Source organism: Lonchura striata, chromosome 11 (genome assembly GCF_050655825.1).
Source record: "Lonchura striata isolate lonStrDom1 chromosome 11, ASM5065582v1, whole genome shotgun sequence".
In the NCBI taxonomy this organism is placed as follows: domain Eukaryota; kingdom Metazoa; phylum Chordata; class Aves; order Passeriformes; family Estrildidae; genus Lonchura; species Lonchura striata.
In genome coordinates this window covers 21384442-21408195 of record NC_140713.1, presented here as the reverse complement: position 1 = coordinate 21408195, position 23754 = coordinate 21384442, and the positions used below count along the sequence as shown (strand labels likewise).

Here is a 23754-nt window from a genome sequence, read left to right as displayed (position 1 = left end):
CTGTGTAGCAGCACCGCATGCACAGCAGAGCTAACATGTAAGACTTGAAAGAGATGGAAAATTGAATCAAAATGCTGATTATGCTTTCAATAACATGGCAATAGCTCAAGTCAAACCTCAGCCAGCTCTCAGGGAAGTCAATGAGAGTTGTTTCATTGAAATCAAACGATGTGTGATTAGGTCCTCACAGAATTATGTGTAATACCATATTCAAAACTGTGAAGAGTTTCAGGTTGACATCTAAAAGCTCATTTTCCATCTGGAATTCTGTAATGAAGCTACTGCAAAAGAAGAATCAATACATAATTCAGTACAGCGCAGAGATTGTTATAAAGGGTTATTGAATATAGCTCCACAATTGTGGATAAAAAGAATGAAATCCCTCATTGTTTCAGTTGTGCTGTACTGACTTCTACCAAATACAAAAAATAAAAAAAGCCGTTCCAGATTTCAAAGTGGAAAAAAAAACTGTAAAAGCAATAACAGCAGGGTTTTTTACAAAAAGGGGGTAGAGCAGGGGAAAAAAAGTTCCTAAATCTCAAGATAAATTTTAGTTTTGAACACTAACAACAACCTATAATTTAGTTTTTTGTGAAGTGTGCCAGGACAGGGTAGGAAAGTGTTTCTTAACTTAGTTTGCCAATTTTCCTTTCAGGCTAGTACTGTTATTGATAATATCCATCACAATTCTTTGTCTTCCCAACAGGCTGGCAGAAATATCTGAGTAAGTGCTGACTCACACACCTCAACACCTCCCTGTCAAAGTTAATCTGAAATTGATTTTACTTTCCAGAGGTAAAACAGAACTGCATGAAGTCAGCTACAAATGGCATTGGCAGATCAGTGTTCAGCACTTTTTATAATTCCTCTAAGATTTCATGACCACACCTCAACAGCTTCTAACAAACTCTTGCAACCTTCAGATCAAAATTGTCAATTTTAATTCTATATTTTTGGGGAGGAAAATTAATGTATATTTCCCCCCTTTCATTCAGTGTCTGTAATCCTTCTAATTAGGTGATTTTTTAGCACAGAATTGGAAGGGAAGCAAACAGAACATTATTGGTGTTCATTGCATCAGACTTTGCAGAGCTCAGGTTCGCCAGCGGAAGTGGCAGAAACCATCACCTTTTAAAGCAGGGCAGAAAAGGAGCTTTGAGATCAGGAGAATTTATCAGAATAAGATGCCGCTCATCAAAAATTCTTCTTTAAAGATAATTTGTTCATGCTTGTTTCATTCCCTTCTTTCAAGGGGAGATGCTGCATTGTGCTCGGGCCGTGCTTTTCCCCATTTCTAGGGACCCCTGTGACTGATCAGATAAGAATATCCTCTCCTTCCTGCCCTGACAGGGTTGGTGGAGAGCCAAGAAGCCCTCCCTGTCCAAAGCCTAAATAAGCCCCTGACATTTCCTGTTCACTCTCTTTCCCCCAACCTCATGGAATAAAGAAGCTGGACAACCACATCAGGGTGAGAGACTCTTTTGGGTCTTTGCCCATCTCCTGATGTTCCTCCCCTCAAGGCCTCATATCTCTGGGCTAGCCTGATAATTTGGGGCTGAGAGAGGGTAGAAACATCAGGGAGATTTCTCTGCTTTTTCCTATCTGAAGTCTCCAAAACAAATGAATCAGTCTCCTCCAAACCTGAGGAAGCAAATGCTCTCTAAATCCACTGAGACCTCCTGGAAATCCACCACCAGCAGTGAGTTACAACCTTGAGCTTTGCTCTGAAAAATGAGTGAAAGAGTGAAATTCCAACCACTCCTGTCTCCCACACAGGCTGAGGCAGCACCAGGCAGGACTAAACTGTGTGGTTGGGTACTGCAGGGAATGGCACCTCCTGCCTTTATGGGTTTAAAAACACCACCAAAACCACCAAAATCAACCGAACCCCACCAAAACAAACATAAACACAGAATAGAGCCCCCAGAGCAACTTTCAGGCCAATACAGAAACCTCTGCTTCTCTTCCTCTCCCCTCCCCTCCCTGTGACAGTCTGTGAGAGTTTTTGTGCAGTCTTTTGAGTTTTACACAGTGTTTTCTTGTTGAGGCTTTCCTGGGGGCTTTACTTGAACCTACACCTGGCCATATTCCCAGGAGACTGAAATATTAGCTGGGCATATAAGCTTGTATTTTATCCTTCTTGTTGCTCCTTTCTGTTGAAAGAGTTTTCTTTAGATGGATTAATTACGAGTGGATTGAAGTAGTTGTTTCAATCCCTCCTCACCCTGAGTGTTTATATTTTTAGTGCTTTAAATCAATCAATGAATAGATAAAACCATGAAAAGCATCAGTGATCTCAAGATAAGTATTTTTCTAGGTATTTTAATAAATATTCAGAGAGCTGGAGCTGGAACTTGCTTGTGCTCTCTAAGTGACCTTTGCAGGCATTATTTCTGGAAAGAAGCACTCAGGATGAAGCATGGAACACTGAATCTTGAGTGAAGATTGATGGTCCCACCACTCCTAAACTGGCAAACCTCAGTTAAAACTCATCAGGTGCTTTCCCAGAGGACAAACAAAGCTGAGGCTGCCTCTGAGTTCTCTAAACCCCAAGCTTTAGCAGGAAGACTGTTATAGACCTGGCTTTAGCGACCTGTAGGAATAGTAAATCTCAACAGAAAACGATTTTACCACCTTTACCCATAACCTATCATTTTCAATCTGGCTGCGTTAAATCCAAACTTTAATCTAATTGAACAAATATTTATCTCTTTATTAAACTATTAAATCTGTCAGTTCTCCTGAGGTCAGTGCCAGCTGGTCCCTCCAGCCATGCTCAGCATCCTGAGGCTCTCACCCACACACTGCCAGCAGCAGCTGCAGCACCAGCCCCCGCACCTATTTCCAGAGCTCAGCCCTACCCACATCTGTTATATTTAAGAAGTCATTAAGAGAACATTCAAAAGACCAGTCTAGACTTGTTTGATCAGTTACCTAAAATCCAGTAGCCCTTGCAGACAGGAAGGATGAGAGTTTTGGCACAGGCTTGTGCAGAAAAACTCAATTTCAGCAGGAGCAGCACTCACCCATGGAAATTGAGCTCCGTGCTGTACCTATGGTTCTGAGCATAATCAGCCCAAATCATCTGTTTCAGCAGAGAAAACTCATGTGCTGGGAAACTCTCACACCTTTCCTTTTGCATGGCTGCATAGGGAGCAGCCTCCTCACAGCTCAGCCTGAGCCTTTCCCAAAGGACATTCTGTGCAAGAAAATCTGGTGCTGGAGATGAGAGGATCTTTGCCTCTGCAAGGTTCTGGAGAGTGGGCAAGGAACTGAAATTAAGGTGCTGTTTAAATCCCTTCTAAATCAGGATATCAAGCACAGCTAGAGCACCAGGAAGAGTTAAGTCAAACGTGTCCAGCCCTCGTTCATCACTGGAGTAATTTCATTTCAATTAATTACCAGTGCTAACTCCAGTCAGTATCAGACAGTTCTGGGAAGTGATGCTGACTTATAAAAACAGCAGTAAGTAGTCAATGCCCAATGTTTTCAGAAGCATTACAATTAATAGATTTATTTTGGAAGTGTTACAGCTTCTATATTTCAGCTTCTTTGAAATTTATTGGAGAAGCTATTAAAGGCAGTGTCTCAAAGAATAAAAGTAAAGTGCCAGAAGTAATAATATCATTTTAAATAAAATTTCATATTTTGATTTACATTGAATTGACAGAAGCTGCTATTCTATTATGCCAAAAAGCTTCTGCCTACCTGCATGAGATCTGACTGATTTCTCAGAAGAAACACCAAATCTTACAGAACATTTGGAGAGTTGCATTTTCTTATTAATCAGAAGAGTGAACTCATCAGCTCTGTTATTAAAGATAATTTTAGACCCTTTGCTCTGTCACAAATGTAACTTTTAAAAATTTAAATGAAATTAGCTCTTTGGTTGCAAATTGCTCCGTATAACTCTGACAATACTGCTTTCATTGCTCTAGAAAAATATTATAAAATCACTATTTCCTATATTTTTTTATTACGCACTTGAGTGGTTCCTTCATAAATACAAACCAGGATGAATAAAAATTCCAGCTAGAGGAGCCTTGATTAAAAACACCAAAAAGATCCCCAAAAAGCAGAGCAATAGTAACTGGCCAGCCAAATCATAGGCAGCTGAGCTTGTGGTTTTTCATTCAGTCAAAATGAATCCCTGAGAAATTCTTGACTACAATATTGAATATCTGCCCTCCTACCCCCATAATTTTTGTGTGCATTCAGCATCACCTTTGAACACAGATATAACATGGTGTGAAACATCACGTCAAAATTTAGGGAAGAAGAGATTTTAGCAACTTCGCCTGTCAGCAAAGAGCAAAGGAAAAATGTTTCAGGTCACACAAAGGCAACCTGTAAACTTGGCATTCAGACAACTTCAAATTTTCCTTTAATCATGGTATATTTAAAGTGTCCTTGTGTTTATGGCTTCAAGTCCATTTCATAAAAAAGCAAAGGTGACATTTATTAACTATGCTTATTATATATTAAATTAACAACAAGAGAAGACCGGGAGCACGCTATTCATCATCTTTGCCTGATGACAGAACTAGAAATACTGTGAGCTGCCATGCCACAACTCAGGGACTATTTCAGCCATAATTAAGCAGAAATGCATTTGGATTTGTGACCATTTCTGGTGTTTCTACACCTCACAGCCAGTCCTGCTGCCCCTTTCAGCAGTGCTTAAAACAATTTCTGTGTAAGGTTTTCGCTTTTATCTGTATGGGCTGCCACTGAAATAGCAAAATAGTAGCTTTCAAGGTGAATTTCAGTTCAGAATATCAATAAAGATTGTTACTGGTCCATAAAAATATAGGATGTAATATTGTTCCTAAAAATCAAACTTATTTAGGCCTAGCTGTATACAGCTGGACTTAAATATATGCTGAAATTAAGCACATGCAAATTGGTTTGAAAAAGTGATAAATTAAGAGCTGCATTGACATTCCCATACAAAACGGGCACGGACTGTCCTGATCCGTTCCTCCTCTTCCCCACCTCGTTCTGCTCTGACCTGCAACAGGAGAAAGGAGCCCCTGGCCCAGGTGCAGCTCACACAGGAGACTGTCACAACACTGCAGCAAAGAAGGGCTTCAGAGGGGATGGGTGGGCACTTAAATTTGGCTTTTCTGGCAGAAGAAACAAGCTGACTTTTATCCATCAGCATTTCCCGTGGGGTTTGGGCAGCATCCTTTACCCCAAGCCTCACAGCAGCATTGATTTCCCCAAGACATGAAAAAGCCATGAGAAGGTTCTTCCAACAATGCAGCATTTCTGTACTAGGACCAGGAGATGGTTCAGGGAACCAAACACACCAATATCACACATATTTGCTGTCCACACAAGCACGTTGCTGTGCTTTTTCCAAAAGTTAAAGTATCATAAGTACACTGTTTCCATAATTTCTTGAATTGTGCTTCCCACTGTATTCTTTTAAACTGAAGTTATGTTTTTGTATAGGTTGGTGTTAATGTTTTATGAAGGTCAAATTATAGTTGTCCCCCTACTGTTTTATTGTAAGTGTTGAGAGCTGGCACTGTAATTAAAATTCCAGCTAAATAACGCCTGCAGGGGTCCTACTTGTAACCAGGCAATTTGGGTTTTTAGCAGACCAGAGCACATTTTGTGTTTCCTGTTTCACTGCCACACAAAGGTAAACAAAACCCGTGTGCCTTAATACATTTGCAGAAACAACGTTTCCTATCAGTGTGGTTAGTGGAGAATAATATATTTAATTATAGAATACAATAACAAATGAATAAAAAATGCACCCATTTCCTACAACCTTGCTTTACACTATTTTAGGAAAAGTCCAAGGCAAGAAAATCCGGTTTATACACGAAGCCAGATCCAGCCAGAGCACTCACAACGCTATTGATAAGGGAGAAAAATTCACAATTTGCTCTTCAGTAAAACCAACCCGACTCCCTGGCAGCAGAATGGTCCTGTGCATCAAGGAGATTATCACTTACTTCAGCCTAACCTGCTTTTAGGTTCTGGCACTTGCCAGCAAGTGTTTCAAAGTGTCAGAGATTTCCCAGTGCTGGCTCCAGCTTCAGGGAGGAATTTCTCTTCTGCTACTGACTACCTGTAAAGCTGCTCCAGCAGTGTCTCCGTTTTGCTGCCTTATTAAAGGCCCCTCAGTTCTGCTTCAGTTCTCTCCACAGCTGAGAGACAAAGGTTGCACTGGGTTTTTTATTGCTTTTATTTAAAAAAATAAACAAATCAAAGTGAGTATTGTAAGTGGAATTCTTGTCTAAAAAAGCAACATCCCAGATTACTATGAGAATCTTTTAGGTCTTCCCAAGGCTCCTATTTTTATTTTAATTTGTTTTAAAGGAATTCTTTGGTAAAGGAATTTCAAATTTTGTTGAAGATAATCCCTTACAGGCAGGGATTCTTATTTGAGCAAATCCTACCCTTTGCCTGGGCTGATATTTTTTCAGGGATTTGAAAAACACAAGACAAGCATTTCAGTTAATATTCACATCACAGAGTATGACATGCACTTACTGCCCTATCTACAGGTTCACTTGCCTGCCCCAGAAGCAGCAGGTACAAGGCATACAAATATGCACAAAGTCATTCCAGACAGACCAGAGTTTTCAGAATCAATCCATTAAAAGTTACTTTTTCTTTCCCTTCTCTAGAGGAAAAAGTTCAGGTGGATAGGCTGAACAGAGGCATAAAACAAAATCAGAGCATTAGCCTCCAGCTAGAAAAATCCCCCAATCTAAGAAATTTCTGAAAGACTTTCTGAGTTTACAGCCACTGGTACTTATTCTCAAGGCAAGACTGAGAAATCCCATGGTACAGGAAAGCTGTGTGAAAAGGAGATGTGTCCATTAAAGCAGACAGACTGCTCTGTCTGAAAAGGACTGATTTAAATAAGCAAAGGGAAAGAAAAACTGCAAGTTGAAGCATGATCATAATTACATTAGAAAAGTTATAATTTGATTTGGATTAACAGAGAGAAATCCTAAAAGCTCAGAATTAATTGTGAACTACATCTACAATTATTTTCAAGAATACTTGCATGCTTTAAGATATCATTAACTTAAATGAGATTCTATGTTTAAAGGAAGATTTAACCTCACATACTCCCATTAATTCTCACTAAATGTCCGCACTGCACTTTGAAATGTAATGGAAAAGGTTAGCTGGCCATGATTCTTTTGAATGGTGCTTTGCTAAGATCCTCAAATTAAAAGTCTTGTCAGAAAGGCAGCCTGTGAAAATACCAAGTAATGTTCAACAGAAATGCATTAATGTCTCAGTGTGGGGTGATTTGCATCTCTTTGTCACACATGGACAAAGTTTGCTCCTGACAAAGCTGGGCTGGTGCTGGATCCTCTCCAGCGTGACCCCAGCTCTAACCTAAAACCAGAAATCTCATCTCCCTACCTCTCATTTCCTCCCCAAGATGACCCTGTTAAAATGTTGCCAGCCACAAGCAATCAGTGTCAGATTATTTGCTGATGGAGTTGGCCTAAACTAAGCCATCTGCATTTTCCTAAAAGTGGTTTTGGCCTTCCAGCATATTTCTACACCTGCAGAGAAGGAGCTGCCTCGTGGCCTGCGTGGGTAATGGGTTCAGGAGTAATAGCATGGTTAATTTGATTTTTTTGTTGTTCTGAAATTGCCAACTGGAAATGAGCAGAGAAGTCTTCCCCTGAAGCACCTGGGGACATTATTAATACAAGGTTTGCACTGCAGTGAGGAAGAGACCCAACCTGCTAATACCGAGCAGTTGGCCATTGATTTAGATTATTAGGAGAACAGCTGGCATGTTTCAGCCAACCAAAGCCCACACGTATTTCAAAAAAGTATTAGCTGTGAAATATTATGGTTTTTGGAAAGTCTCCAGAAACAAATTAAACCTCAAACCAAGTAATCTGCTACTTTTATCTTCCTAAATCCAGACCAAACTGCTAACAGAGCATTCACTGTCACTGCAAAGATCCTCAGCACTTTTCATGTGAGTTTACTTGTTTTGGTTTGTTTTTTAAACAGGATTGTGTGGCTTTTCTCAACAAAACAGACAAGAAACTTTGGGTTTAGATCCTCATTTCCTCCACCTTGGAATTAAAATGCAAGGAGGAGGTTTCACCCACACATATGCCTTTCCCTCTGTTATTCCACAAGAGCTGACTGCACCCCTGAGAGGTTTTGATTCAGCCCAGAAGATGTTTTTCAGAGATTAAATAATCCTTTCATTCTGCTCAGTGTAATGTCCTATCTTTGCAAACACTAGTTTAATTTAATGTATATGCATAAAAATCAGTCTGTTTTTGACTGCTTCACCCTCAGGTCCTGGAAGCTTTTGGGAGGGAATTGTCTGACCACCTGTTACTCAACAACTATTCTCTCCTACTTTGTTCTGTTTCAGTTATGTGTGAAAGCAGTTAAACAGATGATGTGATATTGTTGTGCTACAACATCAATCTGCATGGATCTATTCAGAGGCACATTTAAGATATTCTGCATTATTTAGTTATAATATGTATTCCCAGAAAATATTCTCCCTCTGTGTAGGAGTTCAGCAGCAATCTTCAATTAGAAGACAATGCATGAGGTATTTAGGTGCAAAAGGCTCTTCCTCACCCTGCCTCCACAAGCATGTAGTAGTAAAGTTCCCAACCTCCCACTTTAAAACTTTCACAACTTTGCAACCTTTTTGCACAGAGCCCCAGACATTTCCTGGAACTTTACATACATGAGTTTGGCTTCCTTTGGCCATTTAAATGTGCTTAAGATGTGTTGCTTCAAATCCTGACTAATGTTTCTGTCCACATGGAATAAGAGCTCCAGGTGCCGTATCTTAACCATGTACCCAAGTGTCAGATTGAAGCTTTAATATTCAAATTCTATCCATGCAGATGAGCCCATTAAGGTATACATTTTAGGGCATAACCCTACCTGGGTAGGAAAGTTGAATACCTTTCCATTAAACTTGCTCCCTCATGCCAAGGAATGGGAACCAAGTCATTTTTCAATATCTTCTGAAGCAGGTTCTTAACACAGAGAGCAATTTAAGTGAATTGAAAGAAAATTGAAGATGTTTGTAAAACTCAAAATGCATTAAAAACTTCTTCATTTTGAAAAGCCACAACACTGTTTCAGCAAGGACACACAGAATAGATGGAGAATCCACAGTTATATTGCTATTAGTCAGAAGCCCAGACAGTTTTCCCTGCAAGAAATTGCTAAGCTTAAATTTTACCTTGCTTGAACATGTTCTTTTGCAAGCTACAACTACCATGTGCAATCCCAATTACCCAAACCCTGCAATATTCAGCACGAAGAGTTAACAGTCACATCCAAACCCCGTGTCAGAGCCCTGCCAGAAGAACACAGGGGCTGAATGAGGCTGCCAGGGCTCTGTGCAGGGTGTGGGGAGAGGGAAGAAGGGGGGATGGACAAAGTGGGTGTGATAATTCCAGGATCAGAATGAGCAGGAGGGGAACAGCACCACTTTTGGTAGCATGAAAGAGGCACAGGAGGAGGTCATCTGTACAATCAGCTGGCATGGAATCAGTGGGAAGGGTGGATGTGATAAATCACAGCTCTCACATGGCATCAGCTCAGAATCAACAGGAAATATTTGGATGTGGGCACGACCAGGGCCATGATCTCTGTGCACACAAAGATCTAGGAGGAGGAATGATCTTCTCTGATCTTTCCACAGGCCTTATTTAGTTTGAACAAAGTAAATCTTGTTTGAGGCCACAGCTTTGCCAGATAATTGAAAACCTGCTTTTAAGCATTAATAAGTGCACTAAGATATTTCACATCATATGAGTAAGCAGTGATTTTGATATGGTTTAATAGAAAGCTCTCTGTTAAAATCCACAGAACAAAATGTACCCAAATGCAAACAGACAAAGGAGGCTCTGAACAGGCAATCTATCACGCAAGAGACACAAGAGTTCAGCCATTAATTAACATCCAAATTAGAGCTTTTCAAGTAAGGGTCAAAACTTCCTTTGTTTTGACATTTAAAACACTGGCAATGCCTTCCCCAGTTTAGTATGCACAATGCATCACCTCGTGCTTTATGTTAATTGCCTCCATTATTCAAGTGCACTATTTGATTCATTGTCAATTAAAAATACCCCCAAAAGCCAAGCCCGATGTGTGTTAAGTATAAACGTGATTAATGGAACACAATTACATTCCCACGTTTGTTGAGTCTGATTAGGAACTTTCCCTCAGCCCAGCGTGACAGAGCCCTGTCACTGCCAGTGACCTGCCAGCCTTGGCAGGGACAGGAGTTTCATGGCCACAAGTGCTTCTGACAGGTAAAACCTGTAATTAAATGCTGTCAATTAGCACTTCATCAAGAATGTAAAAATCTTGATGATCTTCTCTATTGAATTGCAAAGATAGTCCTAGGTGTAAAGTAAAAAAAAAAAAATCTATAAAGAAGGAAAAAACAGTGACACAACTGTTAGAATAATAATTATGTGGACATAATTACTGTTTCCAAAAAGTCACTCCATGGATCTTTCCCCACTGCATCAAGGAAGCATCTGGTTCTGCACACAGAGGAAAAAATTAGGCAGAACAAAAGTAAAAGAGCAATGCCTTATATTGTTTATGGTTATAGAAAACACAAGTCATAAGGAGATCTGAAGGGGTCTGAGGGGAAAAAAATATGGGCCAAACAGGGACAAAGAAATGGTCAAAGTCTGGAGGTTAGTACTAAATGACATGCAAGAGCAAATAAATAAATAAGAATTAAAAAGCCACTTCAGCCTGAGCACGATGAGAGAAAAACTAATAGTAACTGAATACCAGTGAAACAAATAGGAAGGAGAATATGCACACATAGCTGGACTTGTTATGGCCAGCTTATAAGTAGGCTTTAATAAAAATTGCTACAAATCACAACAAGAAATAAGATAAAATTCTGTACCCTCAGTATGGTCTACTCTTCATTCTTCCCATCAGTAAATGTAAAATATAATTAACACTGCCATATGTAGAAGTAATAAATACAGAAGAACCAATCACAAGCTATATTTAATTACAAGGGAGATGCTAGCAATGAAACGTACAGTAGGTTCTTGTTTAAATTGAAAAAGAAAAAAAAGAAAAAGACTGTATTATTGCACTTCAGAAAAGAATTAAGGAGCTCCTTGGCTTATTGAGGACTACAAAAACAATCACTGCTATAGGCCTGGTTTACATATTTGCCCTATTAATTTACACAGCCCTGGTAAGCCTCGCATTTCTATGCAACTGCTCAATTACACTGCTCTTGGTAATGGGCATAAAAGGATGCAAGAGCATGCAAAGTTTATTCAAACAGACAATTAAAATTATCGATTCTGTTGACAGCTGAAATGAAGGAACTGTGCTGAGGTTTAATGGTGTTGCATGAAGGACACCCTGTTTGTGGGTGATTGAATTAACCAGGATCACGCGTCGACAGACTGCCTCTGTCCAACACTGCACATTAGGCCAATTTACTCTCTGCTTATTAAAATAATTTAATTCCAGAGATTGTTCCCAGGCATTTCTGAGTCTCTTCCTGCTCTTGCCTCCTCCTCTCACTAATGATGGCATCTTAATTATTGTGCTCATTTCACACCACTGCAAATGGCTGGGTCACCACAGAGCAGCCCAGTCAGTTTGGCTGAACCAACCCATCCTTTGGGTGATCCTCTCCAAATCAGCAGATCTGGCCAGACACACTACAGCCTCAAAGCTCTGAAGCAGAAAAGACATTCAACAAAGTTTGTTTGTATTCAATTTAGCACCAGTTTATACATATTTCTTCTTTTAGTAGGTCTTAAAATCCCTTCTCTTATTAAATCTCTTATGTTCTAAGAATTTCAACTTCTAGCCATGTAGGAATAATGTGTTTGACAACTCCAAAATAAGAATTCCAGAGAAAACGAAATATCCCAAAGAAATAAGTTTGAAACCTCTTTCCTAAGCTGAACAACAATCTCACATCTCTGACTAGTATTACTACTCGTGATCTGAAGTTCCTGTGAAAAAGCAGCTCAGACTAAGCAACATATCAAAATGCTGAGACTAAAAATGTTATCCTAGAGGTTTATTTTAGTACCTCCAAAGGCTGAATGACTTAAGTTTAAGAGAGTTGTTTCAATAGACTTTGGCAGCTAATTCTGACATTTCATTTTGAGAAGTTAATGCTATTTTAAAGTGAATTTGCACAGATTACACCTTCATCTGAAGTGAAAATACATCAGTGTGTAGCAGGGATATCTGGATGGAACTGGGCTGAGAAATGTGTGCATTTGGTGAGTAATATTGGTTTGCATTTCTTGGTTCCACCAAGCTATGGGATGTATCCCACTGTAGGACCCAGACATTGCACATAGGAGCCAAGCACTACTGCCCAGTGCTGCACACCAGCAGCCAAGCACAACAAAGAAATCTTAGTAATAAATATCACATGGAAAAATGCAGGTGTGTTTGGAAGTTATGAGAATAGCAACACTTAAATCTTTTTTAAGTCTTTAAAGATACCAGTCATTGGATAAAGCACCACGTCTGTTTGACAGGGCTGAAATCCCAAAGCCCCAAAATGGAATGAACAGTTTGTAACCCTGAAGTACTGGAATGAGCTAACACCAGAACTGAAAAACTGTAAAACCTCCTTCAGTTTAATGCTTTGGGTGTACAGTGCCAGATTGGATTTTATAATGTGACACCTGCTCAATGGAAATATACTGAATATTCCACTTGTGTGACACTTTACTATCACTGATGATCTCAAACTCCTTCCAGCCTCTGAGTTTCATGCAAAGACTTGGACTTACATCAGCTATAAATGTTTTCAAAATACAAACTTCTAAATCTGAGATGCAGAAATAATATAATAAAGACGTTGATGGGCAAGTCCTGATTTCAAACTCATAGGTAAGACTATTTTTTAAAAAATTTAATTTTTAAGAAGTGTCTGATTCTAGGTTTTAACAATATTCACATAACCTTAAAGATTATATATTGTGTTTTGCTATTTCTCATACATGAAACAGAGTGAAGTCTGTAGAGACACAGGATTAATGCAGGGGAACTCAGACTGAATCATGGCAATATCCAAAATCTTAGGTACAAAACAAAAAAATAGCTTTCTGATAAATGGCAGGAATGAAATTAATACATAAACAATTCTGATTTTTGCACAATAATAATATATGAAAACAACATACGGTTCAGAATCAGCCGGTCCTCTGTGAATTGAAATGGCTTTTCTATATAAAAAACCTTCTGCTGGAATCCAGGCACACATTCTAAATCTTCTGCACATGCAAGTAGCAGAACCTGAGGGGGAAAAAAACAGAAATAGACTTTTAACATCTACTCCTTCATCCATCATGCTGGCTTCTGGGAACTGTAGCGGGATTAGGCTCAGTGCTCATAAAACAAAACATTGGGGTCCATACTCATAAAACAAAATATCTATCACATCACACTCCCCCTTCAAACCTTGCTGAACAATTTTTATGTAAGGTTTTTGCTTTTATATATATGGGCTGGCATTGAAATTACAAAATAGTAGTTTTCAAGGTGAATTTCAGTTTAGAATATCAATAAAGATTGTTACTGGTCCATAAAAATATAGGATGCAATATTGCTCCTAAAAATCACATTTATTTAGGCCTATCTGAATATGGCTGGACCTAAATATAGGCTGAGATTAAGCACATGCAAATAAATTTGAAAAAGTGATAAATTAAGAGCTGCAAATCCGTCTCAAAGTTGATCACCAAGTTGTAGAAGAAATTCTATATTCAAGGGTAAAGTCTCACGTACAGAAATTTCATTTCTGAAATAAATTCTTTTCTAGCAAGTATAAACTGTTTTTTTTTCTTTCTCTCTAAGCCACAGTTTGCCCATTTTTCCTACAATCAAAAACTTGTTTACACCAAGGGAGGACTGAAAAAGAAATGTGTGCATCATGGAGGAAGTGGATCTGAAAGTTCCAGTTGAATGCAGTTTGTGTCACTGGCAGTACATGGTCACCCAAGCTCCGTGTCCCCACAGGAACATCAAAGGATGAAGCTTACAAGCAAAATAAAATTGCTTGGGAATAGGTACAATTCTAATCTCGGACTCTGAAGCTTTTTATCCCTGAATAGAGAAAACAACCTGAAGGGTTATTTTTCTTGGCAGCTGTTAAATGAGAGCATGGGGGTAAGAATGGTCAAGAAAGAAGCAGCAAGAAAAAAGAAATTACTAAAAAGTTTAAAAGGCTAAAGAGAGTGGCAAAAGGAGACAAGGTTAAGAGCAGGAAAAGCCAAATCATATTTTCCAGCCCATATATGTGTAAGTGCATTTTCAGGAGTACTTTCTGCTTTAGGACATCTAAAGGTGTTTTATAAAACCTGACTTTCAGGTGGAGCACTGACCACTCTGATCTCAAAATTGTTATGGGTAATCTGCTGCTTGTCAGGCAGCCCCGGCACAATCAACTAGACAGGGCACGTGCGGCAAGCAAGAACAAAATAAACACAGGGGTTCTCAAAGACATTTGCTCCTAAATTCAAGTGGCTCTGCACAATGGGTCTATTTACTCAAGACATCCTCAACACAAAATTACAGTTTCGGAAATAAAGTTCTTTAGGGGTAAAGTGAAGACAATTTCTCCCCAGTACTGCACCAGTGAAGGCTGAAGGCTCTTTTCTCCTTCACCAGCTCAGGTGACAACAGCACTCTCCCTTCTCCCAGCATACCAGCAGCATCTCTCATCTCCACTCCCTTACCATCCAAGCCTGCTGATCCTGATCCCAAAGAGATGTCCTGCAATATTTTAACAGCTGCATGTTTCCCTATTCCCCGCCACCCACAATCCATTTGCTAAATCAGTGATACATTTAAAGTCCAGTGTGATCCCATTTACAAACTCTAAAGGCAGCAATGGCCCACCTATTCTGCATTAGTTTTTCTTATGGGAGCCAACTGCTGCATCATTTGTTTCATGTCAGACTATTGCTACAAAAGCTTGGCCAGAAGTGCCAGCAGACTGCAAGAAACAGCCAGAATATTTCATGGCAATTAATCTGGTGGAAGGCAAACACAACAGATGGACACCTTTGCTTCCATCCTGTCCTGCTTCACCTTGGTCCCTTGGAAGGATTAACCAAGAAGAAGAGAAAGATTTAAAGAAATACACCAAGAAAAGTACAGTACACTTGATTGCTGTTAATTTCAGTATCACACTATTCCTGCCTTTCTTAAAAAGGTTTAAAACTACAGCTCTCAATCCCTCATTCTCTTAATGATATATTGATTTTACTGGAGATTTTGAGATTGAGAATTGGACGTGTCCCCTTCAGTCTTCCAGCAGGAGATATCTATAAATGTGAACTGAGGTATTCGGAGCCTGCCCTGAAAATTGTGCATAAAGCTTGATTACTGATTGTTAAAAAAATATACCTTATATGCATTTCAATGGGCATTTGCACAGGAAGAAAGGCACACATGCATCTTTTGCACACATTTTCTGTGTGCACAGGTGCTGGTTTCAAGTACCTGTCTTTCTGACTCAGTGTTCCTGGATGAATATGCATAAAAATGCAATCATAGCAGGAGAAAACCTCTTCCCATCTCAAGATGCAAGCAAAGTTATATAATGAGTCCCCAGCAGAAAAACAGTCCAAGCCATATATCCTGAAATTTATCTACAAACTGCTCTTCTCCTAAAGGATTAACACAGCAAGTAAGAGGCCAATCATGTTCTGATCTCCCAGCTACTCAAGCCTTAAAGCTGGAACTCTTGTCTTACAGAGCTATAAATAAAAAGCCTCTTTGGACATCATCTATGGCACTGCTTAGAGATGGGAATATGTCAACTTTATCAGATTTGTGCAGTCTAAGTTGACTTTGAAATCTGGGCAATCTAAATGGGTCATGAGTTAACTTCTGTAAGCCTGGTACAGAAGGCTCAGATAATAGAGATGCAGCAAATAGAAAATGACCTTTACTCCCTCTGAAATAATTACAAGACTCAAGCTTGGCCTTGCTGTGAAATGGAACATTTTATTCCACTTGTGCAATTCCAGGCACTTTCTTCTTCTCTACATGTCAGACAAAATGTTCAATCTGTCATCACATGGACAGTTTTTAATTAATTGCATTTAAAAAGGAAAATTATTATTGTAATTTATTTTCCTCATGAAGAAACTTCTGTTGAACTAAATGTCTATCTCATTAAAATAATTTCTATAAAGGTTCTTCACACTGGGGACAGCAATCTTTAAAAATATCTTGAAAAATTAAGTCAGGGAGATATATGTTTAAGGCAAAGAGGCTTGCTCAAAGCAGAATACATTCTGAATTTAAACACCATGTAGATTTCATATTTTTTGATATAATAAAAGCTTTTATGAACTGATAGGTGCCTAAATGAAGACTTCCACTAAATACACTAAAAATAATATTTAAATGTCATATGTAGGACTCTGAAGAGACAAATATTGTTCACACAACTAGTCAAGTGCTGGGCAATTGGTACAAAAGGATCCCTCACTTGCTACCAAGACAAAAACCAAATTCTTGAATAAAAATGCTAGTTATACAGCAAACAATTTGCTCATGAAAATCTAAAAGGGTAGAAGTCCGAAAAGCAAAGCAGAGTTGTGATTACTCAGACCTACAGATCCTGTGTTCACCAACAAGCAAAATCAAAGTTTTTCATAACCTCCTGCTTTTCAGAAATATACAGAGCAAAGACTCAGTTTTAATATTCTGACAATTTTTCTTTCAGAATTTATTGTCAGCTGGTGTAAGGAAATGTCATAGTTCAGGTAACTCCTGGGCTAATTTGGCTGTGCTGGAGCTGTATTCCTGGTGAGATATCAAGCCTAAGAAACAACTTTTTTTTTTAGTTAATAAACCAGCACGCACATGCTGGTAACCTTTACTGACCTCAACATTTGCACTGAAAGCTGCTCACGTAGAATATGGTTGGAAAGCAAAAAAACAGAGCAATTTAATACCATACTGCAGAGGAAATGAATAAACTCTCTGATGCTAAAGCACCTTTGGGTATCAAAATAACAGGGTCCTTCTACCTCCTCTTCTGGTGACTGAAAGTCATCTCAGAAAGGTCTTTCTAAATATTTTGAGAATCTTTATGTTCTTTTCAACTTGCACAGTTTCAGTTTGCCCACATGCTTGCCCTGCAAATGAATTTTCTCACCTTTTGCTGTGTACACCCTCATATCTTCATTAGCCCTACCTTGAGGAGATCACCTGGCACAGGAACCCGAGCTGCAGAATATTAATTGCATTTCACACAAATTCTTATGGTGTGAAATTCATCCTTGTGTAAGGCTTTACTTAATTAGAAATGTAAATGGTGCAGACACCTGTGAAAGCCATCTGCCCAGACAGGAATTCTGCACACAATGAAGGTAAACATATCTCTTTTCAAAGGAAAATATTCTGTATGGCCACATTCTACCTTTGACTTCAGGAGAGTAATCTGAAATAAAAACAAATCAACACAGAGCACAAAAAGGAGGAGCTAAAAGTGATATCACACTCATTTTCACTAAGAGCAATAATTTCAAGAGTACAAAAATTGTGAGTCACTTCCTGAGAAATGAGTTTTTAATTCTGGTTGTTTTGTTTGACGTTTCTGGTAGGGTTGGGGGTTTTTTATCTTTTGAAGTATGGTTTGGGGGCTTCTTTTTTGGCTCATTTACTTAGAAGTGGGTATCGAAAATTTATGCTTCTGAGCTTTTCTGTGGAAACATGAGAAACAGAAATTTGCTTTTTGCATATGAAAACTTCAGATTTTCATAAGAAATACGGTGATCCTTAGAGATGAGAACTAAGAGAAAAAAGTAATCAGAATAATGAGAACTGCCAACACTGAATTAAATTGCTCATGACAAAATATTTTTATCATGTAGATTGAGATTTTTGAATCTTAAAACCTTTTCTGTGTTCAGGTGCTGCAACACCAGACCCACAAAAATGGATAATGAGGAGGCCATCAGAGAAGGAAACAAGTGATAAACAGCCCACAGAAATAAGGGAGATGATGAAATTTGAAGTCTTCTCTCAGATTTAAATGAGTAATTCAAATGAAATTAACAGAGGGATACTTAAAATAAAGAGAGTGCAGCTCTAAATAAGGTTCTGATTCTGCATTACACAGACTCCAATTAGAGTGTCAGCAGGTCCTAAGGCAATTATTTCATTGAATCACACACATAGGCTGGACATGAAGATCTCTGTGTCTTCTGTGTTTTTAATATCAGCTAGAAAAAAAACTCAAAAGCCTGAATAAATTATCCTCTGATTGTCATAATTAACAAAGGCATTTTTACATAAAGGTATGCTGAATTATTTATCTCTGAATGTGACTAAATTAATTAAACACAATTCTTTCAAATTAATTTGATTTCTGGAATACTATGATTTGAGGCATTTCTTAATGCAATATCTTCGTTTTGAGGGGGAATTTTCACTGTTTCAGGCTTTAACTGCTCTTCTATCAGGAAAGAATTAAAAAAAAAAAAAGACTGTTCCCTATCTCTACAGCTCTACCTCTATATCTGATAGAGAGTTCCAGTCATTTTTGTAAGAAATGCTATTAAGATTTGGCACTAAGATTCTTCAAGGATGATAAATATCCTTTTAAAGGGTCTACCTATCCATTTACTGCACAGTTCTGTCCTAAAAGAGAAAGTCATACTCGGAGTACTCAAGGGTGGGCTATGAAAATGCAAATTAGAATGACTTTATTGGCTTAAATGAATTCAGTTCTCCTGTCACTGAAGCTGTATGACTGCGGTAGGCATCCATTAACTGGAAACAAAATGTGACAAACTCTTTTGTAAGACTATCTACCACAGGAACTTCCCTTTTATGAGCACTTTCCTTACGTACCTATGTTTATTATAAGAATTTTATTGCATACTCAGGAAAAGGTGTGCATCTTTCCTGGCACTGGGAATCTCGTTAAGTTGTTGAAGCAGCAATTTGTCAGAGCAGGGAGCTTCAAACAGCCACTCGCCTTCTGAAGTTGAGGAGCTCTGGAAGAGGCACCATCATTTTGTTCAGAAATGATTTATTCATTTATTATTGCCACCAAAGGCTGTTCAGAGATCAAAGTGACCATGGAGCCCAAACTGTTCGGGGTGAGGAAGGATAATATGGACAGGTGTCGGAATCTGAGGTATTGATGATTCCGAGATTATAGAAAGTCTCTGTCTTTCTGCCCCACTGCCAAAGCAGAAGCCATAATTGGTCTGTGCTGGTTTCCAGGTTGTTTATTCTGTTTATCTCTCACATGTTCTGCTGCCCTGCCCAGCTCTGTCCTGCAGGGCAGCGTGTGGGGCTCTGCCCTCAGTGGGATGTGACAAACATTAAATACCAGAAACTCCCTGGGCTGGATTTACAAGAACGTGCCAATATCTGTCACCTACGTTGGACAGTGTGTCCCTAGCCTAAACCAACAGAAAAATGCCAACAGCACAGTGAAACATAGAAGGAATGAAGAAGAAAGAGGGAGGACAGGACAGGCCCAAATCCCAAATCCATCTTAAACCCTCTGACCCCCATGTACAAAACTAAAACCCCCCTGTACAGCACTCAAAAGTTCTTCCCTCTACTTTGTGACTACTTCTACTATAATATCTGAACTTTTGTGACTTCTTGTTCTTCCTGCAAGGTTGGTAAATCATTCCATGGTTCAAACCCAAAATCACAGCTGTTTGCAGCTGCCTGCCAGGGTCTCAAATGCTTCTGACCTGGGCCCGGAACATCCAAAAATGTCTGAGGGACATTTTGAGTTCCAACAGGCAGTGCCTGCAAAGCACAGGAGCACTTAGACAGCATCCTCGTTTCAAGGCAGAGTTGGGACAAATCCTCTCTCCCCAGTCACTTTTCCTGCTTTCCCATTCCCACCTGCTCCCTGAGCTCAGTCACCACAAAGTTCTCTGAATCTCGTGTCCACAGGATGATGCAGGTAGAAAAACAGGGCCTGGTGTGAGACCCCCACAGTCTGCACCCCAACCTGGGGTAGCTGCCATGAAACTGCACTGTAAAATAAGTTTTTTAATTAATTCTTACTAACATATTTTCCACACTTCAGAACTGGAGATAGCTTAGATTTGCCTTGACTTGGGAGCACAGGAAAAATGTGAGAAGTCCAAGCAAGCCCTGGAGATATTCCAAACCCATCTGGACACATTCCTGTGTCACCTGGACCAGGTAACCCATCTTGACAGGAAGGTTGGTCTGGATGGCCACCAGAAGTCCCTTCCAACCCCAACAATCCTGTGAAAGCCTTATACAGGAGCCACCTCTGGTGTCACAAGCAGGCACAGTGATCTGCTGGCCGGATCACTTGATCCCAATCAGAAATAAATCCTATGTTTCACAATTCCTGACCCTTATTCTGATGACCATTTCATATCTGCCAGAATAAATTTGTTCATGGTCAATTTCTAGCCATTTATTTCTGTACAAGTTTTGTCTTATAACTAAATTAACCTTTGTCCCCTCTAAATCTGCCATTTATTGAGCTAGACAAACCATACTCTTTCCATCTCCTTCTATTTGGAGCTATCCCTGTGACCATCTCACTAACATTTCTTTATGCCTGCTTAAGCTCCACCTGTGCAAAATACATAAAGAATTCCAGATAAATGTTCCCCACAGTCTGGATATTTCCTTAAGCCCAGAATACTTTGTCTAATGCTTCCTAAAATTCCTTTTGAAGTGTTGTCATGCTGGTGGCTCACAACAATTCTAAATTTAACCAGCACACAAAGAGCTGAGAAATTTGACATCAGTGGAGGCACAACCACCATTTACCTACAACAATGATAAGCAGCTTCTGCAAACAGAGCCAGGATTAATCTTTATGAAATATAAACACAGATGCAAACCTTTATGTTAAATCCAAGCCCTTTCTGACCAGATGGGGACCAGCTCTGCCCACGGTCAGCAGAGATCTTCCAGCCCCTTCCCTCTCCAGACATATTCCTAGCAGAGGTTCAGGATCTGCCCACGGATCCAACAGAGCCCCCAGCTGAGAATGATTTGTACCCACGTGGCTCAGAGTGCAGGATCAACTTCCACTTTCAGCTATGCAGATGTATCTGAACATTGCTCAGATTTTTGTAATCCAGGAATGGCTCTCATCCTGCTTCATTAAGTATTTGGATGATTAATAACAGAGACCAAAAGCTGTTTCTTGTGCACAAAGTAATATTTTAAATTACTCAAGTATTTAACAAGTAAATAACTACCCCTCGTGATTAATAGCACCATTTAACACACTAGACGCAGGCAAAAGGACAGGTTGGGCTCCAAGGTTATTTTTTGTTTATTTTTAGGCTTTATGAAGGAAGTAATCATGTTTTGTTGAAACCCATACACCACTGGAATGAGATTACAACTGGTTAGCCTATTTAGAGAAGCTGCATAATAAATTCATTTTACAGGGTACAGAGTAATGCAAATGAGCCATTCCTGTACCAGTGAAAGAGGCATAAAGAAGAAACATTGAAATTCAGAGTTCTGGACTGGTTGTGCTGCAAGGTGTGGAATTGCTGAATCCTAAACTGCCTTACAACAATAACCTTTTTGAAGATCTGCTCATACCAAACATTTTAGATATTTATTGCCTAATGAAATAAATAGGTTGGTCCTCTTTTCCAGCAGTAACGACTTCATGAAGCACTTAGATGAATGAAAATATGGATCTTTGGTTTCCTCAAAAAGAAATAAATTAAATTTTTTTTAAGCTTTTTAAAACCCTTCTCATGGAGTTGCATGGTGCCAAGTCATTATTCTACATAGGAAAACACCGATGTGGCAAAAGCTGTTAGAGAAAAAATTAAAATCATATTTCTAAGAGCGGATAGTGGGTTCTGGATAGGATGGCTGGAAACTCTAAGAAACATGATGCATGTTTAATTTCCCAGAATCGTGATAGTTATCAAAAAGAAAAAACAACCTTCCACCTATTATTTTCCCCATATTCCACAAAGTTAGAGTCTAAAGCACAAACTGAACTTGGTGCAACACTGAATATCTGTCTTTTGCACTGCTAAGCTAAAACTGAAAATGAGCTTGCTGAAAACAATCTTTGAAAGTATAACATGGATTTAAGGATTAAACACAAACACATTTCTGTCACCTTCCAACATTACAAAAAACAGAAACCAACCCCCCAGAACTCATAAAAGTATAAGGACAAGTAAAAATATCTGGTTTTCCACTTCAAAAAAAGACTTGAACGTTTTTCTGACCTTCTCCTAAACACTCACAAATGTAAGATTTTAAAAAATTTATTACTTTCAAGTAAAATCCCTTGAATCCAGCAAGGTTATTGGGGAAAAAACAAGTCTAGCTTGCAAAGACTCATAATAAAAACTGAGAAATTTCTACAAGGAGCCCACACAAACCTCTCTACCAGGTTTGACAAGATCTTATTTGAGATCAACAGGAAGAGGGCCATCTAATCTCTAAAACAAGGTATAGAGCTGAGCTTAGAAATCTTCTTCAGTTCTGATTTTTAAGGGATTTTACTTTCTTTTCCTAAAAAGCAGTAACTGTACCTTAGTAGCAGTACAACAGTAACCATACATGGATTTAATTCATTTTGACCAAAGTTTTTGCATCACTTTTCATTTTATAAGTCTAAACCTTATGTATTTACCTATAGCAAGTAGTAATTCTCAAGCTCATGGAGTCATCTAGACATAAATATAAAAATATTAAAAAAAAACCAAACAAACAAAGCAAAACCAGATATTTTTGGCTATGCCAGCTGCTCATTGAGGACTACTTTTAATGAATTGCAAAAACACAGTCAAAAATTAAAAAGAACTTGTTCTAATTTTTCTGAGTAAAAGCAACCCCCAGGGAAAAGACAGCAAGCAGTTCAGTACTTTTGAGCTCATCACAACCAAGTAAAATGTCTAAAAGTTACAGGCTCCCTTGTGTTAACAGTGACATTACATCAAGAATGACCTTTCCAAAGAAATAAAACCCATTAATGCTAGGAACAGATAACTATTAAAGATCAACACTTTGTAGCCAAAGCAGGAGGAGAAAAAAATTAGTCTGGTAAGTTAATTAGAACATAAATAATGTGAAACCAAGACCCTGGTCTATAACCCTCTCTCATAATTGCTTGCAATTTAAAAGCTGAATGAAATCTTTTATGCAAAAGATACAACTATTGACCTCACATGTATTAGGTAGTCAAAGAAAACCCTGACACACTGAGAATGAGATCTCAGGAGTATTGGAGAAAGCCTCAGTAACACCCTGTTAAATGCTTAATTCTTATTTCTTTACAGAAAAACTTTTTTTTCAGCTATCAAGGAATGGTGTTTCTGGGAAATGTTGGATGTTAATTGCTAAAAGTTAGGGGGTTTTCTTTGGGTTTTTTTTGTTTGTTTGTTTATTGTAGAAACAATAATCATAGAAAATTATCTGTACCCATGAGAACAACGTTTTCCTTAGGTGGAGGAATAGATGCCAGTGCTGAGGCACATTTGTGGGATGTTGTACCCCACAAATTCCACCATGGAACCTCCACAATAAACTATCATTTGCTTTTAGAATCCATCCTTCCAATCAGGTCCAGTTCCTGCAGGAAGACACTGTAGCCCACCCACTAAACCTTGTGGATGGCACTCCCAGTACTTTTAATTGTTCTATAATTATCTGTATTTACCAAACAAATCAGTTGTTCCAGGTGACATTCAACAGGAAGCAGACACAAGTAATAAACATAAAACA

At 38.8% G+C, this 23754-nt stretch overlaps 1 protein-coding gene across 2 annotated transcripts in view; it reads right to left on the bottom strand.

Moving 5' to 3' along the window:
- CDH13 (cadherin 13) overlaps positions 1 to 23754 on the bottom strand; it is a 459552-nt gene that overhangs the window by 358701 nt on the left and 77097 nt on the right. For both annotated transcript variants that reach the window (XM_085589891.1, XM_085589892.1), the window contains exon 2: positions 13188 to 13299. In XM_085589891.1, the coding sequence (XP_085446017.1) occupies positions 13188 to 13299 (112 nt within the window). The remainder of the gene's footprint in view (positions 1 to 13187; positions 13300 to 23754) is intronic.